We start from the raw sequence: 25729 nt of genomic DNA on the forward strand, positions 1-25729 counted from the left end.
ATTTTGACAAGCATTTTTCCCGTTCACAGCCTTGAGTTCCTAAGACACTTTTATTCCTCACCAGCCGTCCTCAAGGGACTTTAGCTTCCGGAGCTGCATTTCTGACACATTGGATGGATTATAGAAAAGTCTCTGGTAAATCCGGCTCTTCGAGTCTCCAATTTGCATGCAGCTTTTGTAGAGTCTTTGCTGACAAACCCGATTGGCACCGCTTTAAAGTGATTGACTCTGTGAATGCTGACAAGGCCGGCATGTCCGAGCCTGGCGGGTTCATAGGACGCCACATTGCTGCACTTCAGAGACTGACAGACAGTTCTATCAGGCCAAAAGAAACTTTTGCTCTGGAGTGATGATGAATGATTAAAATATCATCCTAACAATGGCAATCTTTCTTCTATTGCTCCGCTCTTGTCAATATCAGTTTGTTTGACAGGGAATTAGAAACTGAGCCTCATAAAGGAGCATCACATCGGACTTCGGGTCATGGCACCAACTGATCTTTAACGGTAACTTTGAGCATTGACAAAATCAAACTCAGTCTTTTAATAATGATGAAATACATGTCTCGTCCTAGGATTGCGTTATTGTGTACATTAAAGCAAAAGATAAAGTGTTATATTTATGCAACTAGATGGTTATATTGAACAGATAAGAGGACGTTTGAGGGCAGGAGCAGAGCCTGGTGTATGATAAAAGTTAAAAAATGATGATTAATTTTAGATATAAACTGAATTCAGAGTGATTTAAAGTGGATACGACACTTCGTGAGGGATGGGAAAGTGGCACAGGTGAGGCATTGCCTGACTCAATAGAAAAATGTGATAGAATATTTGCTGAATGACTGATGAGGTTTGTTTCTTTCTATATTTCCAGAGGACTTGAAATTCAACTATGAAAAAGACAGTTGGTGTAACTGTTCCCACACCTGCTGGCCTATAACTGAGTTAAGATTTATGAGCACACAATTATAGACAGGATTGAAAGTAATGCATTTCAAAGTTAAAGACTTTATATAATAATATTCTTCAAGAACACATACTGTAGGTAACTTGTTTCAGTGAGATCCAAGTCATTAACATTAATCAGAATCAGAATCAGAATCAGAATGAGCTTTATTGCCAGGTATGTTCACACATACGAGGAATTTGTTTTCGTGACAGAGCTCCGCAGTGCAACATAACAGCGACAGAACAAAAAACACAATAAGGAATAAAAAATACAAAAAAATACAAATAGGTGGGTAAGGATTGACAGTATACAAATTGACAATGTATGGCAGGTATATTAAAAAGAGCATTTATGTATGTACATGTATATTATGTGGAAAAATTGTAACTGTACGCTAAGTATGTGTGTTGGATAAATAAGTGTATGTGTATATAAATATAAATATAAGTAGTATAGTGTGTTCCATGTATGTACATGTATATTATGTGCAAAAGATTTACGTGTACGCTAAGTATGTGTGTTGGATAAAAAGTGTAGTGTATATAAATATAAATAGTGTAGTGTGTCCCACAGTTATTATCAGCTGTTCATAAGATGCCTGAGGGAAGAAACTGTTCCTGTGTCTGGTCGTTCTGGCGCTCAGTGCTCTGTAGCGTCGACCAGATGGCAACAGTTCAAAGAGGGAGTGTGCTGGATGTGAGGGGTCCAGAGTGATTTTAACAGCCCTTTTGCTCACTCTGGATAAGTACAGTTCTTGAATAGATGGGAGGGTTGTACCGATAATTCGCTCAGCAGTCCGGACTACCCTCTGTAGTCTTCTGAGGTCCGATTTAGAAGCTGAGCTGAACCAGACAGTTACTGAAGTGCAGAGGATGGATTCGATGATGGTGGAGTAGAACTGTTTCAGCAGATCCTGTGGCAGGTTAAACTTCCTCAGCTGGCGAAGGAAGTACAACCTCTGCTGGGCCTTTTTCACAATGGAGTCAATGTGAATGTCCCACTTCAGGTCCTGAGAGATAGTGGTGCCCAGGAACCTGAATGACTCCACTGCAGTCACAGTGCTGTTCATGATGGTGAGTGGGGGGAGTGCAGGGGGGTTTCTCCTGAAGTCCACGATCATCTCCACTGTTTTGAGCGTGTTAAGCTCCAGGTTGTTGAGACTGCACCAGACAGCCAGCTCTTTAACCTCCTGTCTGTAAGCAGACTCGTCACCGTCCTGAATGAGGCCGATGAGTGTGGTGTCATCTGCAAACTTCAGGAGCTTGACAGAGGGGTCCTTAGATGTGCAGTCATTAGTGTACAGGGAGAAGAGCAGTGGGGAGAGAACACAGCCCTGGGGAGCTCCGGTGCTGATTGTACGGGTGCTGGATGTGTATTTTCCCAGCCTCACTAGCTGCTGCCTGTCTGTCAGGAAGCTGTTGATCCACTGACAGACGGAGGTGGGCACGGAGAGCTGAGTTAGTTTGGGCAGGAGGAGGTTTGGGATGATCGTGTTGAAGGCAGAGCTGAAGTCCACAAACAGGATCCTCACATAGGTCCCCGGTCTGTCTAGGTGTTGCAGAACATAATGCAGTCCGATGTTTACTGCATCGTCCACAGACCTGTTTGCTCTGTAGGCAAACTGAAGAGGATCCAGCAAGGGTCCAGTGATGTCCTTCAGGTGGGCCAGCACCAGTTTTTCAAATGACTTCATGACTACAGACGTTAGAGCCACAGGCCTGTAGTCATTTAGTCCTGTAATTTTGGATTTCTTTGGGATGGGGATGATGGTGGAGCGTTTGAAGCATGAAGGGACTTCGCACAGCTCCAGCGATCTGTTGAAGATCTTTGTGAAGATGGGGGCCAGCTGGTCAGCACAGGATTTCAGACAGGCTGGTGTAACACAATCTGGGCCTGGTGCTTTTTTCCTTTTCTGCTTCCTGAAGACCTGGCGCACCGCATCTTCGCTGATCTGTATTGCAGGTGTGGGGGAGAGGGGGGATGCAGGAGGTGTGAATGGTGAGAGCGCTTGATTGGAGAGGTGTTCAGGGTGGGTTGCAGGAGTTGTGAGTGGTGTGAACAGTTGTTTGGAGAGGCATTCAGGGTTGGTTGCAGGAGTTGTGAATGGTGAGAGCGGTTGATTGGAGAGGTGATCAGGATGGGTTGCAGGAGCTGTTAATGGTGTGAATGGTTGTGTGGAGAGGCATTCAGGGTTGGTTGCAGGAGCTGTGAATGGTGTGAACGTTTGTTTGGAGAGGCATTCAGGGTTGGTTGCAGGAGTTGTTATTGGTGTGAACGGTTGTGTGGAGAGGTGTTCAGGGCAGGTGATGGGTGTTCTTTCAAACCTGCAGTAAAACTCGTTCAGATCGTCTGCCAGTCGTTGATTTTCCACAGTGCTGGGGGGTGGTGTCTTGTAATTGGTGATCTTCTTTAGGCTTTTCCACACTGATGCGGAGTCGTTCGAAGTGAACTGAGTCCTTATTTTTTCAGAATAATTCCTCTTTGCCACTTTGATCTCCTTTTCCAGTGTGTATTTAGCCTGTTTATACAAGACATTGTCCCCCTTCACGTAAGCATCTTCTTTGGCCTGACGGAGCTGTCTGAGTTTTGCAGTGAACCACGGTTTGTCAATGCATTAGGTAACATGATCTAAGAAGAAAACAAATAACTTTACAACATCTGTTGACCAAAATTAATTTATACATATACTTACCAGTTTCTATAATGTCAAGCTAAATGAATTACATAAAAGAGTTGACTTTTTTAGGTCATAACACCTAATGCATTAACTAAAGTTAAATAATAGCGTCTTTCGGTACAGTGTATACTTATTATTTAATATCTAATATTAAATGTAAATGAAATATGAAACTTTCTCTTTTTTCTTTTTTTTTTTTTGCTTGTGAATATAATTAAGGTGATTGGACAATGTAGAAACTTAACAGAAATCTAGAAACATCTGATTAATATTCATGAGCTCAGTCATCACAGTGACAGTGACATCACAGCCTGCTATTTTAGAATAACTAATAGTTTCTGTTCTAATTGTGGATTAAATTTTATTTATTTTTTAAGTTGTCACTTTAATTTTGGTTAGTTTTACTATTTCTTGTGTGTGTGTGTGTGTGTGTGTGTGTGTGTGTGTGTGTGTGTGTGAGAGAGTGCTTGTGCGCATGTATAGAATTCACAGTATATAGCTGTTGATAGTTTTAGTTTATGTAATTGTAATTATTTTAGTACTTGAAATAAAGTAGCATGAGAAATGTTAGATTAATAACGATACTTAGATAATACTTTTAGAGGGATCTTACCTGCATTTGTCTGCTTCACTGAAGACATGCACAATCCTTCCTGTCTAACTGGACCAAGGTGATCATTGTGAATGCACTCGTTTCTACTGCCTCAGCACTGTTAAGCTACAAACAGATATTAATTAAATCCAAGGTTGCAATGGAGACAGCCGTGCTGGAGAGTAACAAATTATAAGTATGTAACAAATTAATTTTATTCGGTGGTGGCCTCTATCAACACATGGTTATTGAAAACAAATCAAGTTGCAGTATTCCATCACAGCTGCTGCCCACATGAGCGAAACCCATTGAGTATTCATTAGAAACCATTAAAGTCTTAAGTAGAGTGACATCGCTTATTGCTAAAAGAAGTGTTGGACACTTGATAAGTTTGTTGCATTGGTTGGTACTGGGCAGAGGTGGAAAGTAACGAATTACATTTACTCGCGTTACTGTAATTGAGTAGCTTTTCTTGTGTACTTCTACTTAACTAATTTTTAAAATCTGTAATTTTACTTTTACTTAAGTATATTATGATTTTAAGTATTGTACTTCGCTACATTTTAAAACACATTAATTACGGAGTAAAAAAAACTAAACAATGTCCAAACACAGCCACCAAAGCACAGTATTGCGTCTCTGAATGTCAGGAATCTGTCAAGCTAATCACCCACACCTGTTCACTATCATGACCTGATCAAAAGGACTATAAAGCACTCACCTCAGGCCCAGGTCTAGGTGAAGCCTCCAACAATAACAGACCTCATGTTTCCGTCCACTGCTCGCCCCGTGTCCCGTGGATTCCAAGATGTAACATATACGTACTTTTGAAACACTAACCTTTGTGTCATTGTTCTGCTGCCTCCAGGATTCTTGAGCCAGCCCTGTTACCTGATTTCCCAACGATCTCCTGTGTTCCCGTCGAGCTCACTGGAACGTTTTCCTCTCCTGTAAAAGAAAAGAGACAAGCATTAGTAAACCGTGATTGTGTGGCATGGACGTACTCCCCTGCATTCAGCCCCTCACTGAGTGATCTGCACCGTATCTGCACCTGAAATCACTTATTACTCACCGTGGACTTGATCTTGTGAAAAATAAACGTTGTGTTGAATTCATTTACCTCTACCTCCAGTGACACTGAGCAACATGACAGTGTTTCTTTCGTTTAAATGATTCGGTTCAATCGCAACGACTCACTTATTACAAGTGACTTGCTGACACATACTGGCCAATTTAATTTCACATTTAAAGTATATATATATTTTTTTATTTTATAACTAATTTCTTAATTCAAATGAGTATTCAGGTTAAATGCATTCTTGTCCTGCACTAAACCGTGTGTAAATACAGTACATCTAAATGCCACTTCCTATGAAGCTTCTGCATTTCGTCTGCATTGAACATATGAGTTTGTTGATACTGATTTGCCTGGTAACAGCCCAAATGTCTTATTATTCTAAATAACTGATTCCTTTAAAAAACAACTAGTTTGAGATTAATAGGCCTATCCCAGGGGTGTCAAACTCAGTTACTGGAGGGCCGTAGCCCTGCAGAGTTTCTATTTTTGTACTCTTTCCACCTCTGGTACTGCGTTGATTTGCTGCAAATATCTACAAGTGGACTGTCTTAATGAGGTCCCAAGACCTGTACTTTGGACCTTTGGGTCCTCTTTTACATACGGTTTGAAGTCACACCTTCAAGTGACCTACAAAGGGCATCTGGTACATCAAAATTCTCCTGATCTAAAAACCCAAATGCATAACCTTAAAAACTCGAAGAGCATCATCAATATCAGCACTCCATGAGCCACTTCAAGAGTTAGATTTCTTGGTTTCATCAGATCACTCTATGATATTAGCATCAACCCACTTTTCTGTGTACCGGGAGGTCTCGGGAGGAGACGAATGGCAGAATGTCAGAGAAATGTCATCATCAGAACGCCTGAAAATTCCACCGGCTGAAAATCGCAGTGAGTGTCCATCGAATGCATTAGATGTGGAAGTGGTTGGGTTTCATGGTTACGTGTATATGGAACAGTTTGCTTGCTTCATACCTCATTATACGCCGTCTCCAAGCGGATCCCTTGAGTGTGAGGCTCACATAAGAGACAGAGACAAAACAGCTAGGAGCAGAATTTAAAACAGATCACAGTGACCTTGTCCTAGATTTAGTCGAAATTCTTTATACTGTTCCTTTCCTTTTATTTTTCACTTAATTCAGCAAAATTCTTAATGCTATAATAAGATGATGATATATGCATATATTTGTTGTTGTTTCTTTTCACGGTTTAATTAAAAAATCTTGTTGGTACACCTGTTACCTAATTAATGTGAATGCTGACTCACATTAATTGACACTCAAAGTGAAATTAAGTTTGGTTTGCAATCAGTGGAAGCCAAGCCTCTATTAAACTGTACAAATTTTTCAAGAAAAATATAATTCCTTAAAAAAAAGAAAAGAAAAAGTGTGTTCAACAAGATGAACTTTTGTAATTTCAAAAGTTTTGTTTATTTATTGGTAGGATATTTCTGAACTCAGTAAAAATGTTATGTCCAGAGACGCCAAAATACAATAGGTAATTCCATGAAAAATGAAAAAAAATATTGTAGGGAGAGTTAAAATATAATGAAATTAAAAAATATTCATACAACTGATAGTATTTTTAATAGTGTATTTCAGACATTATGAATTACCTATATACATGTTAAAAATATCTCATAATATGTAAAAATAATATCTTAATATGGTATTATGATGATATTTTAATAAATGTTTGAAATTCTACCTTTAGAAATATAATATAATGTAATATAACAGGCTTTGTAGAAAACTCTAATATATTAAATGTACCAATTTTTTGAAAAAATAATAAATAAATAAAAATTTTAAATAAAATAATAATAATAATAAAACACTTTTGTATTGTATAACTGATCATCTTCCAATGCAATTTCAATTTAACATCCTAGTTGTAACAGACCAAAATTGTTGCTTAATCCTGCTTAAGATCATAAACCACCAGCTAAAACCATGTAAAACCAGTAACCGGAACATTCTAGATTCAAACCTTTGATAAAAATAAAGACTACTGGGAAAATAAACCAAGCACCTTGCTGAATTTAAGCTACATTTCATCAACCCTGCAGTCAGTTCCTTATTTTCTAGAACTGATTAAAGTTTTAAACACCTCACAGAAAGTAATCAAAAGTTTGTGCTGAGAGTGTGAACTTCATCCATTCGTGACAGTGGGTTATGGAGAGCGCAGTGCGGCAAAAGCAATGCTTTTTTCTCGAAAGCCTTTGGATTAAGTAATTTGTTCCTGAGCTTGCTTTCCACGCCGGATATCGTAAGAGAACAACATTTGTTTAATTCTTTCTCAAAGGTCAGCAGCAATGTAATATCCTATTAGAATTTAACCCTGCTATGTCACAAGTTAATTTACATTCACCATTTTCCACTAGGCTAGCTTATCTTTTTTACCATTCAAGTTACTGTACTGTGCAGCCAGAAGAATACGCAACAGAGAAGAAACCGAGAGATATCAAATGACATTATTCATGCTAATCTTCCCACATCAAGTTCAGCTTGATCCATGTCATCAAGAATCCTTGCTTAAGTCATTTCTGATTTTATCCAAACACAAGTCTCAAAGGAACATGCTTCACTAAAGTTTTATTATTAAAGATAGCTTCGGCTATCTGATGCTTTTCTAAAGATCCTGGGAATGAATGAGCTTTGATGAATATGCTTATGATTCAAGTGGGACTAATTACACGAGCCAATTAGTTTTCAGACATGGTCAAATAGATGGCCATCAACTTCATTATGATTTAGGAATGCTAGACGCAACGTGATCAGTCCTGTGTGAATAATGTTTCTATATCCCATGATGGAGATTATTTGAGGTGACAGCACTTGAATATCGAAGATGCAGGTTTCCAATTAAAAACTTGAACAAATGGGCTTAAAAATCTTCTAGGCAAGTGTAATTATTATCCTAAACATAATCATGTTTAACTGCTAGCTGAACTTTGGTAGGATGAACTACCCATGATCCTCTGCCACTCGCTGTGGTCAAAAAGTGGACCACAGCTGTGACAAAACCACTTTTCAGTCAAGAAACCACTGCTAGCTGTTGTGAAAATAGTTCAATTACAATCACAAAGATAAGCGTCCATCTTTCCCAAGAAGGACAGAGCAAAACTTTTCACATTTCACATTAACACCTGTGGCTTAATTAACAATAATGCTAAATGATATCTAGTATAATATGAGTTAACACATTTTTGGTTTGGTTTTAGCCTCACTGCTAATGCTGTGGGGGTATAAAACTAGATGAAAGCAGAACTAGACTGAACCCATATTATACTACAAAAAAGTCCAAATTATGCTGTGGCAGTTTTACACCAGAGAGGGTCCATGATCTAGTTTAGGGCCCTACAAACCTAAATGCATTGTATGTGTGTGGTAGAACTAGACATGATCTCACTGTAAAAAAATAAAAATGATTATTGGTGTATGTTTTACAAGAAAATACAGTTTCACTTCAAAATTTCACATTTATTTCTGTTACTTGCTATTTCTTTCTGAAGTTTACTAGCAATTTCTGAAGGAAAAATGTTTCCACACAATTGTTGTTGTTGTTGTTCAATGTGTACCATCAGTTAAAGAGACCAGGAACAACTGTAACACTTTATGCTGTACATACTTTACGCGGCATTTAGCCTACTTTTCCCCTTATTTCCCTTAATTCACTCACATGACATTATTTAATCAGCTTTAAAATGGAAAACAAATTGCTTTGGCACAGCATGCGTGCTTGTGTAAATACAGCTGTCCTTTTTAATTTGATCTATCTGTCTTTCCATTCTTTATGTATCATGAACTATGCAGTTCAACTTGAATGACAAGCTCGCACACTGAAGCATCAACAACCAGAAGCAGATCATGGTGGCTACATAGTAAGCAACACGTTTGCTTTGTATTTTCGCCAGTATATTTTTGTATCACACAAATGAATGGCTTTAAGATTGTTTAGTCATTTTCACTAAGCATTTTCCAAGCCTTTATATAGTTACATTAGATTTAAAGCTAGAAAAAGGTTGCTCTACGTGTACAACTGTTTCCGACTAAAGCTTTAAAAAGCAAAGTGATATTAGCTGGTCACTGGAGGTCTGTGATTACGTACCATTACTGCACACACAAGCAGTAATTTGTCTTCATAATTGGCACTGACACAAAGACCCAATCAGAGCAGCTTGCTAGGTGATGTTGGCATGGTAATTACAATCGGACAGGAAGCTTGGCATCCTGGTGGCTTCCATTTTAAGGTCAGAGTTCAACTTTAGTCAGCTTTCACCATGTAAAAAATCTAGAAGGCTCTCAGACATAAAGACCGAAACATGGTTAGCTCCTACAGCAATATAAACCCACACAGTACAATACATTATCTATTATGTATAAGGAGAGACTATTCATATACTGTAAGAAGGATTCTATCCAATAAAAGTCAACGGTGAAGTCTGTAATTTCTGCACTTGGAAAGGTATTGGATAAAAAGTGTCAGCTAAATGGCAAACTAATAGTATCAGGTCTATAGAGGAGCGTTCCGGAAAAAGTTATAGTTTTCTGAATCATTCTAGATAGTTGAAGGTTATCGTGCTTCGTCGAAAGCTGAATAAACGATATTAAGCTCATCAACTTGATTAGGTAAAAAAGGGGGATTTTAATAAGATACTTCCTGACTGTTCAGAAAAGTCACTGGGTGGCCCTGGTGTGACATTGCATGCATGATTTTGAAACTCCACACTTCATGTTCATTATTCTGCAAGCGGAGCCTTCTCAGAGAATATGACATAAACCGCCATAGTGAAGAACAGCGATGAGGACAGCTCGCTCGCTAAAGGTTAATTCAAACTAAAGAAGTCAACCAATCAGAGGGCTGAAGTTTGTGTCCAACAGGCAATTCGGAGGAACAAATTAATTCATATTCGCAATGAACCCTGCATTTCATCACATGCTTTTACCTCTTATAATTTTTACTGACAATGCCTGAGCTCTCTGTCAGCCCGGGCCTCCAGACCAGCAATTTTAACCCATTATGAGAGCAGATAAATAAATCACATCTTTTTGGAGGTGCTTCCTGTTTTTTTATTTCAGGCTAGATGGACATTTTTCAGGAAATGACAGAGCTGACTTGGATTTGAGATGGCAGCTGGGCCGTAGGCAGGGGGTTCTGATTATATGGTTTCACATTAAAATTAGCAGCATGTCCTAAAGCCTAAAACCGGTTGTCCTTGTGTGAGGTCATAGTGATGTACTGAGGGTCTGTATATGACAGTCAGTGGTGTCATGGCTCTGAGGTAGACAAGTATTAAATGTACACAGCTTGTGTGGCTTCCTGTGTGTTTCCATCACTTCAAGCCATTCCTTATCGACTATCAAGGTGTGGGTTTATTTCATTCACAGCAAGAGAGGGGGAAAAACCTTGCTAAAAGGACCAAAGGGTTAAAATGTTGCTTTTGATTTTAGGGACTATAAAAGTAAAGTAATGGTATTGCTATATAGGCTCCTTTTTACTGAGGGGGAAAAATGCATCTTTTTACTGGCCAAAGTAAAAAAAAAATCAATACAATATACCAATAAACTCAGATTTCACGTTTCCATAAAAGCTGCAACTTAAATTATGCAAAAAATAATGTCAAAATAACAAATAATAATAAAGTGGCCATTTCACACCATGTGCTCAAGAGAACAAAAATGATCACATTCAAGGATATTTGCTGCAAAATAAAAGCGGATGTTGAAGCCACTGCAGGAACTAGGAATTTTATTAAAATAATATTACATAATAGTGAAGCTACAGTAAAAATGCAGTGGGAAAATTAGCCAACTGTCTGAGAATTATTCAGTCACATGACTTCTGAGATGTATCTAAGAATTTATTCAATAATTTTCTTTTTATTCTAGTTTAATGGCATGTCATCTTAAAAAAAATAAGTAAACAAATAAACTAAATAATAATATGAATAACAATAATTATTATTATTGACATATCTGTTATATAATTTTTTATTGCATATTTTGGACATTTTATTTGCATCTTAATGTTACAATCTAGAATTTTGTTATGCATCATCTCAACATTTTTTTTTTTTAAGTCAGATTTTGCGAGAAAGTTGCAATTACCTGTTTAGTCTTTTTATTCCATGGAAGAAATGGGTTTCCATACACATTAGACTTAAAATAATTGCTAATAAATTAAAAGTGTTATAAGACAAATCAAAAACATACTGTATTAATAAATGTATTCTGAACCATGCAGATGATTCATTTCTATTACCTGGAAAACTGAACAATGTTTTAATGGGGTTTTGGAGTTGAAATAGAAATTCAGAACTAGAGTCTGTCTCTGGGAGGTTAATATCAGAAAGGGACTGATCTTTTTCTTGCAGCGGGGAACATGCATGAACAAAGTCCAGCGTGTCACGCAGCAGGCCAGACAGCAGGAGCAGCGGTTCCAACAGACAACTGCTTACCAGCACAGCCACTCCGACAAGCCTCTCATCTTCCTGTTTCATCTTCACCTCCTGCATCATTTAGTCCCTGGAGAGTGTGCATACTTAATGTGCGATGATATGGAGGTTACCCACCGCCAGCAAACACTGCATATTGAGATATTTACATGTCAACAAGCCCATTTGCCCAAACAAATCATTTTTATGAACAACACCCCCTGGAGAATCTCGATAGAGAAGAGGTGGGGATCAACAAAGGACAAAATTATATTACCTTACCACAGAGATGAAAAGAGCATAATGTTCTGGCAATCCTAAATTCAGACCCATCAGGAGCTTTTAAACATCCAGAATTTTCATGTCTGGGTGAACTATACTTTTAAAATTGTTTTTCAACACTATTTCTGTTTAGAGATTTTGACTGCTGTTTGGTTGATTAATATCTGTGACGTTCATGCTACTTTAAGGAGAACTAGTAGCTAGCCCTATGTGAACTTCACATCCTAATTGAAGACCTCATGAATGGCCAGTGTGTATATAAGACAAACAGGTTGAAGGGCGCGACCACCTGTAGTGCCGTATTATTTGTCACAGAAGAGAACAATGCCTTCCATTCAGATTTCTCTCCAGGCGAGGGAGACGTAATGAAAGATAGACTAGAATGTCATTTCCTGTGTTTGCTGTAAACACTCAGGGTTGGCACACAGCTGCGACCCGTGATCTCCTGTACACCTCAGGCCTGACGCCACTCACATCAACGGTCATTAAAACTGGACTTGGTCGTGAGATGAGTGGTTTGTTTTTGCAAAAAACTAAAAAGTTAACAAAATACAATTATACTTAACATTATAGTGTTCATGTTACCATGTAAGTACAATTATGTGAATAATGAGAAATACTAATTAACATCATGTTCTTATTATGCAATTAGCTTGTGGAGAAGCTTGCAATTACACATTGCTGTTGTAATTAATTTGATTCATTGTCCAATATGTGTAACATGAACACTGTGATTTGAAGTGTTAACCAAGAACACAATTAACAAATGCTCTGCCTCATGAAAATAAGGTCTGTGGTTAATTTTATTTGAAGAGACTTGCAACATGCTAAATACATCTTTTTTTATTATTATTAAAGCTATTCTGAAAGCCCATTATAAGTTCCCGAGGGAACCCATGGCTAATTAGCTTTTTGTGTCGGCCTACAAATTGACGTTGTGGCTGAACAGCCTTATGATGTCTTGTGACATCATTTCCTCTAATGTTCTGAGTGAACAGCAAATCTGTTTCTATTTATTTTCTATCTATATTTCCTTTTCCTTCTCACTTGTGTATTTCATTTTTACTTTACCCCGTGGCTATTGCATTTTCTTTCCTTCTATTCTGCTTCAGCTTTCTCACTTTGTTGCTTTAAAATTGCTAAAACTCTTTTCCTGTGGTTGTCCAGTTTTTTAACCATAGGCTTTATTTATATCGGTTTATTATCATAGTTTATTTATGAATCTGTTGAATGCATCTTTATTGCAGTCACACAATAATAAAAAAAACTTTTTTTTTTTTTTTTTATGACTCTGGCAGTGTCAGCCTTGTAGGAGTCAGATCCGCCCCCAAACATGAATTTATAAATACATTTTATGAAAATTAATGAAAATGCATTAATTTGAATAAAAGTTTTTTTTTAATCAAGAAATCCCCATTAAAAACAACAACATTTTATATTAAAAGATTGTTTTATTCACAATTGAAGTGTAACAAATATAGTTTATCAAAACCTTTTGCTGCTCTTTAATATAATTTATTACATAAGATTTATATAAATGATGGCTGGCAGTTTGCCAGAATGAGATATGTACAATACAAAAAAAAAAAAAAAAAAAAAACATGAACCACTTTACCACAAAATTACTTGCATATATATTAAAGAAAAGAAAAGAGTAAACCGAAAACAAAAACAAAACACAAAACAAAGACTATGTGCAATGGAATGATTATCAGCAATATTGTACGGTTACTTTTCTGAGGTTGTCTCATGAAGAAATAAACGACAAGAATCACAAACAAAAAGGCATTTTCTATGCAAGATCAACACAATATTTAAACAACAAATTCTTAATCAGAAAAGCACAGCTCCTATTCTGAGTATCGCAACCAGATGCGAGGAAACGTCTGTTCCCGAATGTCACCTAAGAGTCGCTACAAATCATCAGTCACAGCTTGAGGAATCACTTTCACTAAAGAGACAGAACAAATGGCTAGTCCGCGCTATGCCGCAGCAGTGCTAAACATCGTTTAGATTTGCAGTATCATGAATACAGTGAGCGCGATGTTTTATCTACAGTGTCCTCGAGATGATGTTACTTTCATACGTTGCAGTTCCTAACTCTGACAGTATGCTGTTCACTAGCACACATACAGCGGAGAAATACCATGTCAAGTGTTGCAGTCACTGGCCTCAAGAGAGAGGAATCTCTGCGAGGTATTTTTTTTCACCTGGATCCACTAGTATACTACATTGGTTAAAGCACCACACCTTTCTAGTTGAGCAGGGTGGTTTAGTTTGGCTTGGTTTGGTTTGGGAACACTGTCTAAATGTAGATGCTAGCATCAGCACCACTCCACAACAGACCTTGCAACCCTGCCATTTAGACCTCAAATTTGAGTCGTCAAATTCCCAAAAATTACTAATAAGATGGGCATTGCTCTGTTCCTCTATAACTTGGAATGTGGCTATGTGAAGAGTAACAGATGTAGTGTATGTAATTCTTTTGTATGCATGTGTGTTGTATCCAGTGTATTCATTGGTTTGCATCTTGCTCCATCATAATTCCTCACTTGTTCCGTCACATTGTCCTAGAGTAATATTATTCCTATTCTTTTCTTCATGGAAAAACCAAATATACTGATTCACAACTTTGTGCTTTCATGTTAAATCAAATGAATGAACAAACAAGTTAAGATAAAATGATAAATCACAACAATTAGGCTAAAGCATGTTCAATTCACATTTGGTGGTACATTCATACAAATATTCACTCCCCTTTTTGACTGATGCTGCCCGTGTTGTCCTAATAAAACACTTATCCAATGGATTCGAGCAGCTTCATTGCAGTTTACTACAATGCTCCTAAAAGGACCTGTTGATTAGATTGGAGGAAAAATTAGATTTCAATGCTGATGCGTTTTCTTGGGTTCGCACACAGGAAACTATGCATTCGCTCGCAAAAACCTTTTATGTTCCACAGAGAAACTTTCGCTCATAAAGACTTCTGTTTGCTCGCTCACAAAACTTTTGCATGAGCTTGAAAAATGTTTGTGATGGAAATAAAGTGGAAAGAAAAAATTTAATTTCAGCGTGTTTGCCAGCAAACGCAAAACTTCTCAGGAAAACAATAGTTTTGCAAGCAACTGCAGTGCATTGAATTGTAAATTGGTCCTCTCATCTCATTTTTTCCTATCATTGTCTCCTCTTAGAGTCTCTGTAGTTTCCTGCCCTCCACACTGAATAAAAAAAGACAAAAAAATCCCTACATCTTGAGTAATAAATTAACACAAAGTACTCCATTTTACATGTCAAGGATAAAAAAGTCTCTTCCTCCACTGATTAAGTAAACAATCAAAACACATTTTGCACACATTATTTGAAACAAAGTAAGCTCACAAATGTAGAGGAACAAATGACTGATTCTTACATCCATTAAGTGAGTAGGAGGGCTGTAGGCCAGTAGGAAGAAACCTTCGGCCACAGCGAAAATAAATAAAAATGATCAATAAGACTAAAAGGCACTAGTTGACTTGGTTTCACTACCTTGCTGTCGAATAAAGCCTCAAAACGCTGAACCAAACCTCATTCCGAAAGAAACAGACAGCAGGAGATGGCGAAGTCCAATGGATATCTCTTAGCTTCGCTCCTGTAAATGCACATGATGCAAAAAACACAAACGGACTTTTATTCAATTACCTATGGCTTTATTACATGTGTGAGAGGGCAAGTATGATGGAAAACGATCTGGTCCGGTCTCCTCACAGAGGAAATAAGGTCCTTCTGGGTCTCTGAGGTTCAGAGACGTGTCCACAGAATCAGGGACAGAGAGAGGGGCGACAGGGCAGCATGCGGAATCCCAAAAAGAGACGGCAGAGGAGAAACACTTGCAAAAAAGTCCTGGAGGATAAGAACTCTCCAGCCACAGGGGTTTTGAGTCCATAGCTCTTCTCCACTGTTAAAGCAGGTTCAGGAAGATACGTCTCAGTGGCGCTTTGGGTTTGGATGAAGTTTACTTGAGTTGGTTTGCTATTTCTGGGGTCTGTTTCTTAATGACAGGAAGAGGATGGGCCTCCGTGTTGAACACCCAGTGTTCGAAGGACAAATGGTCGTCGTCGGAGAACAAAAGATACAGATACCTGAAAAACAAAGAAAGAAAATCTCTCAAGATGTGTCCAGGGCATTTTATAAAACATTTAATCACAGTGAGATTGCCTGTAAGAGATTTGTGGTATTTGAAAAACATATTATAAACATTAATCAGAAGCATAGACATCAAGGTTATGAGAGGCAAATAAACAAAATACAGAACATTTACAGAATATTGCTACAAGAGTGATTGCATCATATAATAATTGCTGTTAATGGTGTTCATTGTCTGGTTGACTATGTCTTGTATTCATTTTTCTGAAAGTTCCTGTCATATGCACATAAATTGATAGTCAACACTGATAAGCTACTACTAAATATTGTAGAACTTAATTTTCTGTAAAGTTGCATTGCAATGATTTGTATCTTAAAAAGTGCTATACAAATAAACTTGAATTGAATTGAATTAATATCACTAGGCTCGAAGTACAGCTAAAACTCCATAAATTCCAAGTAAACTCCAAGTATGGGTCACCATACTTGGCTGAATGTCACTTCACTTCATTAAATAGATGCTGAATTTTTCACAATATGAGTGGCCTTTCATAAAATGAGCTCTTGTGTGGGTTTTTAGTTTAGTAATATCACATGAGCAAGAGTGCTGTTTTTTTTTTTTTTTGCAAATATCTGCACAATTTCAAATGCGATACTGATTTTATATAAAGGTTAAATAAACCAAGTTAATAGTGTTTAACTTTAGATGCAATATTTTCAATATTTTTTGTTTTACTCAAATGACTAAACTAAAATACTTCCCAAAAAGCCATAGAAAAACTATTGTGCTTCTCCGAGAAACATTCAGCAGTGTTTTGAATGAATGAATCAATGGTTTTTAACAAATTGAGAGAGTGAATGATGACTAAAACTACAAAAGGGAGTCAAACACAGACTCCTCATGTTAAAATGCCCAACTTTACAGCAGAAAAAAAATGTTTACAGCCTGGTGCAAAAAATTATTTTGGTCTATATAGCTAATTTTGCCCTTCATGACAACTGTGAGGGGGGTGAATTTTTTTTATAACTCATCCGTTCAAATTATATTAAGCCTTAAAATTCTGCATAATTAAGGGCGTGGTCACTTGACTGACAGGTGGATTGCCCCTGCTGTCACCCCGGTCGAGCTAGGTGGGCGTGGCTTCAGCAACCAGCTCCTGCCTTTTTGCCCATTTTCAATTGTCCAGGAGAGTCGCGCGGTGACGCACTGCCAAGATGGCGACGGCCTGTTCTGTACACTTTGAGCTTCAAAAACACTCTTCAGGAGTCTACGGGTGACGTCACGGACAGTACGTCCATGTTTTTACACAGTCTATGATTAATACCCATTTACTATCACTATTTATGCAATGTTGAATCAAAATATTTATTTCTAAAGCTATATTTTGTAATGTAAATTCAATGCTTTTCTCATAGAATAGGTTTAAAAATATATACACACATACATTTCTATGTACACACACACACAGACACACACACGTACAAAGTCTAGTCTTTCCACCAGTTTTAACAATGAAGTTTAACAGAACTCAACAAGCTGCATCATTTGAGGTATGGTTTACTTCTAGCACAAATGGCTGCGTCTCAACACGCCAAAGTTTAATATTTAATATGCACAACAGTACAAACACAAACACCACTAATTATCTTTATTAATTCCAAACTGCATAAATCCACCTCTTAAAATCTGAATGTTTTCTTCGTTAACAAAACATGAACATCTCCAAAGTGCTTCAGTAAAACTCTGCCAAGCAAAACACTGCCAAGACAACAACAGCAACATAAATAAGGGATGAAGATTACAAATTACAAAAGGTCTAAACATTTCGCTTCCCTTAGCTGAGAGTAGCAACTTGTGGCCGACAGCCATAGCTAAAGGACATTGTTTTATGAGCGAAGGCTATAATTCAAAACCTGCAGCCAAGGAGGGAAGAAAAAAAAAGCCACAGGTTAGAAGGCACAACTTTATTTGGAAGGCTGGATGACACATTTTAAATTACAGTCTATAAACTTTAGCTAGAGACGGCAATGCTGACACTTGTTTCCTGATGAAGTTGTGACCTTGATAATACGGATTTTAACCCTCCCTTCCTCTCGGTTTCCTCTTTGAACAGACATGCATTGGCTGGAGATTTGCTGATGAAAGGCTCTCTTCTCTGCTGGCCCTCTGAAAATATAAGCTGTTGACCTTAGGCCCCTAGAGTTAAAGCTAAATCATGCGGGTCCACTGGATGAACCACCTCTGGCGGCTTAAACCGCACTTGGCCTCCTTCTACAGAGAGTATGATCATCAGACCTGGGAAGAAACTGGAAGCTGGGAAGAAACTGGAAGGTGAAAAGCAATTATAAATAAGAAAAGGCAGCTTTATTTAACGACAGAGGTCACAAGAGGTCAGACTGCATCTACAAGTGAAATGGACCCAACAATCATCACACTGATAACCACTTTTATATTAAATTTTGGGACATTTTTAAAAATGGAGATGTGTCCTGGTTTTATTATCTGCTGTGTGAAGTGAAGCCTCAGAATACTGAATCTAGTAAAAACAGTAGTAAAAACATGCATAACGACTGATGAAAAAAGCCACATCTTAAGACCTACTTTTACTCACAGGTATATGCTATGTGGTTTTAAACATGCATGTATATATTTTTATAATTATGTTCTCTTTAATGTCTATATTTCATTACATTTATTGCTCGTGTATTTAATCTGTTTATATTTTTGAACAGCTTTTTAATTTATTTTTTTACATGCTCTATAAATAAATGATGGATTGAAATAAAATTATTGTACATAATATTTACTAAATTATTTTATTTGAAAAAGCTTAATTTTGAAAAAAATAATATTTCGACTTGATAAAATAAATCTGTAAAATAAAAAAATATTTAAAATGGCAATTTCTTGATTCTGTAATTCCACTTCTAATTCACACGGACTGAACGTTACAGTCCCCATGAAATCAAAATCAAAGTTTTTTGGGTGTTATCATCAATATGTTAGTCTTAAGGTTATCTATAAGGCAGTGTGCTCTCCAAAACAGTGACAAAGATATAAGCATTCAAAGCTTGCAGTTCGTCACTTATGCCAAAATGTCACATCGTACTTCATCTTCTCATCAAACCTTTTGACCAATCAAATTGTAGAATCAAACAAAAAAAGTCTAGAATCTAAAATTTGATCTGAACTTTGGCTCTGGTACAGGGACACGATCGCATGGAGCAGATCATATGTGCGAGTCGGCAAATATTAAACATTTTTACAACTACACAGTCTCAGTGTGATTATGAGCACTATTTTGTTTTACTAAGAGTTTGATATTGAATCTCGGGGGTAATGTATTAGACTGCGGCTGTCAAATGTGGCTTTACCAGGCTCTGGCTCGAGCAGATATAAACAAAACGCTATTGGCTATTTTAAAAAGGGGGCAGGGCTGTTCTATATGTCCTGCCCTCTCTTCCTGTTTCAGTTTAAATGATGTCACCACATAGAATAATGCTGCATGTTTCAAGGCATTTTTTCATATATTCTTTATATTCTTTAACTCTGTTTAAAAGTTCTGTGTATAAAAAAAAATATCAGAAGTGTTCTACAGAGACAATAAACTAATGAAGACAGAAACGGGGAGCTCTGGGTGCTCAGGCGTTGGCATTCTAAGAGCAGTCAAAATAAAGGTCCTGCTTCTGACATATCAGCCAAACAGGAAAATAATAATAATAATAATAATAATAATAATAATAATAGGCCCCCCAAAAAAGAACACATCAGCGGATATATTGTTTGACTAGTATTTTCGGCAATGTGTTTTGGGCAACATTTACTCATTGCATAAAAAATACCTTTTCCACAGAAGTCAGTCATACAGGTTTGGAATGAATGCATGGTGAGTAAATAATGAACAAATTTCATTTTTTTGTGTGTGTGTGTGTGTGTGAACTATCCCTTTAGTGGCTCAGCGTGTGAAGCAGAGCAGATGTAGTGTGCTGAAGTGAGCATGGTAAAGAGCACAGTCATGCCCACAAACACACTGAGAGCATTTCTATGAACAGGAAAGTCTGATCCCTCAGCCCGCCAGACAGTCTGGTTCTGAAGAAGAATCATTACTTAATATGCACTTACTGTGAAAAAGGGGCGAAAGCAAGCCAGAAGCAGCAACAGAATGAGAAACAACCAGAGTGGGAAAAGTGGAAAGCAGGGGCTTCTTGATGTGCGCTCTCTCTCACTCTCAAAGAATTGCTAAATCTTTTCTGTGCTCAATTGTGTGCGCTACACTCCTCCTGGCCAAAGGGCAAGCGCTCCTCCAGAGTATTAAAGACTGCAGAAATGAAGAGCCGCTGTCTAGCGTGACAGGATGAGACTCGAACAGTTATTTCCTCTCAAAACGCAATCAAATGGGAGGACTGGAGAGCTGGGAAGAGACACCAGCAACCCCCCCCCCACAACGGAGGCCATCATTTTGTGCCCTGACAAACTGATCGACTCTTTCTTTATTAATTCCTTTCATTTATCCGTCTTCAATGATGAATGCTGTGTGATAAGGACCCCTGTGAATGAGTTCCAGCTGTCACAGTCTTGTGTCTCAATCATTTCACCTTGACAGTGACAAGTTTCCCTCTGACAGAGAACTGGCTCAATTCATGCATTCTAAGTGAAGAGCTTTCCTCTCCTTCAGACAGTCATTGCAGAATCACAAGTTAGTCTCTCGCAACATGCCTATATATTGCAAACCAATAGGTAAGAAGTTTGTGAAAATCACAGGCTCAAGTCTGACTCAATCTCTGTGATCTGGGCTACAAAGATGTTTTTACAAGCTTATTTAATAAGAAATACATTTAGCAAATAGAAAATGAAGATCATTCATCATATAGTATGTTGTTTTGCACTGTAACATTATTTTAATGATATTTTTAATTAATTATTTATATACATTTTTAAGTTTCCCAAAATTCGCTCTAGTTTTACTTTTTTTCTCCTCATTATTCTGACTGATGACTCTCATTAATATACTGATGCTTCTCATTAATATAACACAAAGTTTGAGTGTGTATAATTGGTAAATCGGTTTATATACATATATATTTTTTTTCCTCCAACAATGCAAGACAGTCAGCTATGTATGTGTGTGTGCTCTGTACTCACTTGAGTGTTTCAGCCAGGTAGAAGCTCTGCTGCACGTCATCATGGTTGGGCGTGTTAGCATAGACGTCTCTCACTCCGCTGTAACCCCCTTCCACCCTGCAGTACTTCTCCAGAGCCTGATATACAGAAAAACAAATGTACCTGTCAGTATCAATTTCATAGTTTTCAAAAATCCTAGCAAGTGTCATGTAGCCTACTTTTCATTTTCAGAGATGATGCACTGATTCAAGGGTGCTTACTGGACCAAGTCAATAGACCCCCAACCAACAAGTCTATATGAAAGAGCTGGCCATCTCTGGCCCTCCAGATCTACATTCCTGCAGAATTTAGCTGCAGTTGTAGCCTGTAGTAATTCTAAAGACCTTGATTAGTGTGTTCTTACTGGCCTTGAGGTGCTGTGTAGGGTGCAAAAAAGGACATTAAAATACTGAAGATTTGACAAAATAGTTTTTGGAGCAAAGAATCAAGCATTGAGTGAGTGTTGAGCCAGCACATTTTTATGAGAGAGGAATGGATGGCAGAAGGAGAGCGAGGGTGGAAGAGATGTGATGTATCGCCTGAAGGGACAGACACATCACAATGGCAATCTGAAGTCATTATGATACAATTACAAGGCTGTGAGATCCTGGCGGTCTAATCCCGCTGTGCTGAAGTGTAGCGAGCATCTGAGGGCATGGATAAAGCCTCGCTGTGACTCACAGTCTGGACTACATCCTGGGCCTAAAGTGGCGACGTTTTTACCAGTCACATACTGGTGGTGTTATGCAATAAGTGATAATGTGAAATCCACGCGACTGAGTTCTCACCTCCACCGCCTCCCAGCCCCACTGTCTGTATTTGGGGTCGTGGGTGAACCTCCACATGTACATGTACGTCTCAATGACCTCTGGCCTCAGGATGAAGTACTTCTCATTCTGCCGTGTGGCGATGGCTTCTACGCCTCCGTCGAAACGGAAGGCCTCGGGGCCCAGCTTCATACCTGAAACACACATGCTGTCAAATTCATCGCTTAAACATCCATGTTGACAATGGATTATGGGATTAAACTGTTCCTGAGATGAAGAGAAACACTTTTTGGATGTGGATTATGGGCTGTGAGATAATCTGGACCTCTGATAATCTGTGTCCGCTAAAAATACCTAAGCATTATGAACAGGCCAGTGATGATTGTGTATGTGTGTGTTTAATAAGGGATTTGAGTGTGTGTGTGTGTTTTCAGGGTTAAAAGCAATGGATTTAGGGAGTCTCTACACTGGCAATAAGACTATTATAGACAGAAGAGTTCACTTATGGGTGAGCACTTTATAATTCTATTTATTCACTTTATAATAAGTAAATAAATGTGCATTTTATTGTGTTGTTGTCTCATGATAAATCACTTGTTTTCCACATTTTTTGTATTTTTTGCATAAAAGTTGCTGCTAAATAAATAAAAATAAGTTGTTTATTTGTGAAAAAGTCAATTAGTAAATAAACAAACACACTCACATCTCGTTTTCATTACCGTAATGCAAAATATGCTCGTTTTTCTTTATACAAAACATGATTTATTTTTTCATGATTTATTTTTTTTGCTGGAATTTTTTTACATTTTTAAAGCCGTTCTCCCACACTTGTTTGGGTGACACGTGCGGGCGATCTCAGCCACCAGTCTATACACTGACAATGATACTATTATAGACAGAATAGTTTATTATTCTCACTAGACTATTATATCATATGAACACTGAACAGAGCCAGAAAAATAAACTACTGGACTAGTAAAGAAACAAATGTCATCACAGCACAGATGTGGAAAAATGCATCACATTCTCTGTATTTAAGGCATATTGGACAAACACAAAAATGTTCTGTTAAAACAGCATATAAAACTATAATAAAACTATAACTATAATATATAATATATTTTATAGCAAAAACAGTATATAAAACTATAATAAAACTATAATATACATGTGTGTGTGTGTGTGTGTGTGTGTGTGTGTGTGTGTGTGTACTGTATATATATAGTAGGCGGTAATGTTTTCTATTGGTTCATTTCTCTTAGTTCATTTCTCTCAGTTCATGTCAAATTAATTTTGTAAATAAGTCGCACCTGACTATAAGTCGCAGGACCAGCCAAACTATGAAAAAAAGTGCGACTTATAGTCCGGAAAATACGATATATATACTCACGATATATATACCCACTCACTTGTTCGGGTGTAAGACTCGTGACACGTGCGGGCGATCTCAGCCGCCAATTCCATCTGGTGACCCGTCTTATCATCGGGGGCTCCGTCCGCCCCTAAAGCAATCATACCACCGGCGAAGCAGGTCAGGTGACCCATCTTATGCTCCAGGAGTCCGCCTTTCCATTCAGCGATATACGTCAACCCTCCACTTGACTTGCGGATCAAATTCTTCTCAACCGCCTGCACGCAGAACAGAAAATGAAAACAAGAGATCACTTTAAATGGTTGTTAATGTCAATTTCTTCTCTCCGTGGTTATTCATACTGTGTGGGTTAAAAGGAACTTTGTCTTTGTTTGCATTTGTTTTGTTTGCCTAACAATAAGAGAGACCATTCAAGGCTTCAGAGTGATTTCATTCTCTAAAAAGCGTCATCCGAACTGTTCACAGCCCAAAGTAAGTTAGATCATAGCAGAGATCAGGGTCACAGCTGTGTGCCAGCGTTGTGTATTTACAGAAGCGTCGCACACATGGGAAATGAGATTCTTATCTGTCTGGAAAAAGGCCTCTGTGCATTTAAATGGAAAACTGGAGATGTTCATCACCATGGTACTAAAGGAAAATAAGAAAATAAGTAAAGCATATGACTCCCTCTTTTCTTTTTCTTACATCACTCTCTTTGTTCTTCTATTTCATCATAAATATGGCACCAGTTTTGAGGAGAAACTAAATGTAGTAACAGAACCAGCATATATTTTTTCAGATTCTTGAATACAATAAAGTACTGATTATGGTAACAAGTAGCAGCACAGATGTAACTGCATTACAGATTTAGATGAGTAAATAATCAAACATCATCTAGAGTGTGCTCTCTGATTTAAGCATTCGATTCTGGATTCTGGATCTTGTATCACTCTGAAGGGTTTATAGTACGATCTTGACAGACAGTTCATTATCCTTTGTATTACTACAGTGCCAATCAATGGACATAAAAATACTAATTTGAGTTCAAATTATTTTGTTATCCAAAAGAAAAGGAGCACAGAGTGAAATATGAAACCAAAGTAAACCACAGCTACTGAAGTAACTACTCTCCTGCCTCACAACAGTGATAAATACATCTCTACTGTAAGGTGGGTTTGTCAAACCTAAGCCTTAAAGCCTTAGAGCCTTAAAAATGGAAAAAAAAAAGTTTCTGAATCCAGATTTGTATTTTTATTTTTAAGTGAAAATGTCCAGGTTCACCTCAAAGTTTTTGCATTAAAAAAAAACTGTACAACAAAGTGTTAGTGTTGTTATTGTTAATTAAAAATAAAGCTATATAAAAAAATAATTTGTAACTAAATTAAACCTAAAAAGATATAGTAAAAAACTACAGCAGTCTTTAAATAATAAAACAAACTAATAAATAAAAAAATAATTAATAGAACTACAGTACCAAGACATTTAAATTATTTATATATAATTGTAGTAATATATAATGAATATTTATAAGTAATTGAGGATTATTATAATTTTTTTTAAAGCTCACAATAACTAGAAAAATATAGGAAAATAATATATGAAATTAACTACCCGAATGTCAATTTGTAGCTTGTAAAGCAGCTTGCCCAACAAAAATTTTAGTATTTAGCATTCCTCTAACAAACGGATTTTAATCTGCTGCGATTAGTCAACAGTCTCTGCCATAACGTCCTTATTTTTTCCAACGGTGCAAATAATCGAATGCTACAGCTGAGAGGTGTGGACGGAAGGAGATGACCAAGCAGCCTATCCATGGTTAGTGAGATAGATTAGGTGAAATCAGGCTGTACAGAGTGAGTTTAAGGCCTGAAAAAGAGCTTTCTGTAGTGGTAATGAATGCCTGGGTAAAATAGTGGACAGAATGGCCGTTCTCTGAAGGTGACCGACATAATGGACTTTTCTTTAGCTGGATGATTGGCCTGGAGTTCAAAGTGTGTGTGTGTGTTTGTGTGTGTGTGTTCGAGTGACTCCAGGGAGGCACCCAGACAGACGGCCAGAGGTACAGCATTATCTTAGGCAGGTTGTGATGGTCCTCTTTAATGAAAGTGAGGATTGAGTTTGTGGTCTGTAACAATCAGTCTGCAGCAGCTTTCCAAAGCTCTCACGGACGGCTCCAGCAGAACAACGCTGGTGGCAGCTTACACACAAACACACACTCACACTTTACTTTCTTCAGACACTATAAAGATGAATTCCAACTCACAAACTCAAAACCTGCAGAGGTTGAACAACAGACTAAAATTTGCAATGCAAAC

At 37.6% G+C, this 25729-nt stretch overlaps 1 protein-coding gene across 1 annotated transcript in view; it reads right to left on the reverse strand.

Moving 5' to 3' along the window:
* Positions 1-13444: 13444 nt before the first annotated feature.
* The window catches only part of LOC132092206 (mannosyl-oligosaccharide 1,2-alpha-mannosidase IA-like), a 114154-nt gene continuing 101869 nt past the window's right edge, over positions 13445-25729 (reverse strand). Inside the window, exons 9-12 of the mRNA XM_059498353.1 lie at positions 23473-23692; positions 22085-22257; positions 21279-21394; positions 13445-16131 (exon numbers count right to left, since the gene is read on the reverse strand). Of these exons, the coding sequence (XP_059354336.1) occupies positions 16005-16131; positions 21279-21394; positions 22085-22257; positions 23473-23692 (636 nt within the window). The 3' untranslated portion in view covers positions 13445-16004. The remainder of the gene's footprint in view (positions 16132-21278; positions 21395-22084; positions 22258-23472; positions 23693-25729) is intronic.

Source organism: Carassius carassius, chromosome 18 (genome assembly GCF_963082965.1).
Source record: "Carassius carassius chromosome 18, fCarCar2.1, whole genome shotgun sequence".
NCBI lineage: Eukaryota > Metazoa > Chordata > Actinopteri > Cypriniformes > Cyprinidae > Carassius > Carassius carassius.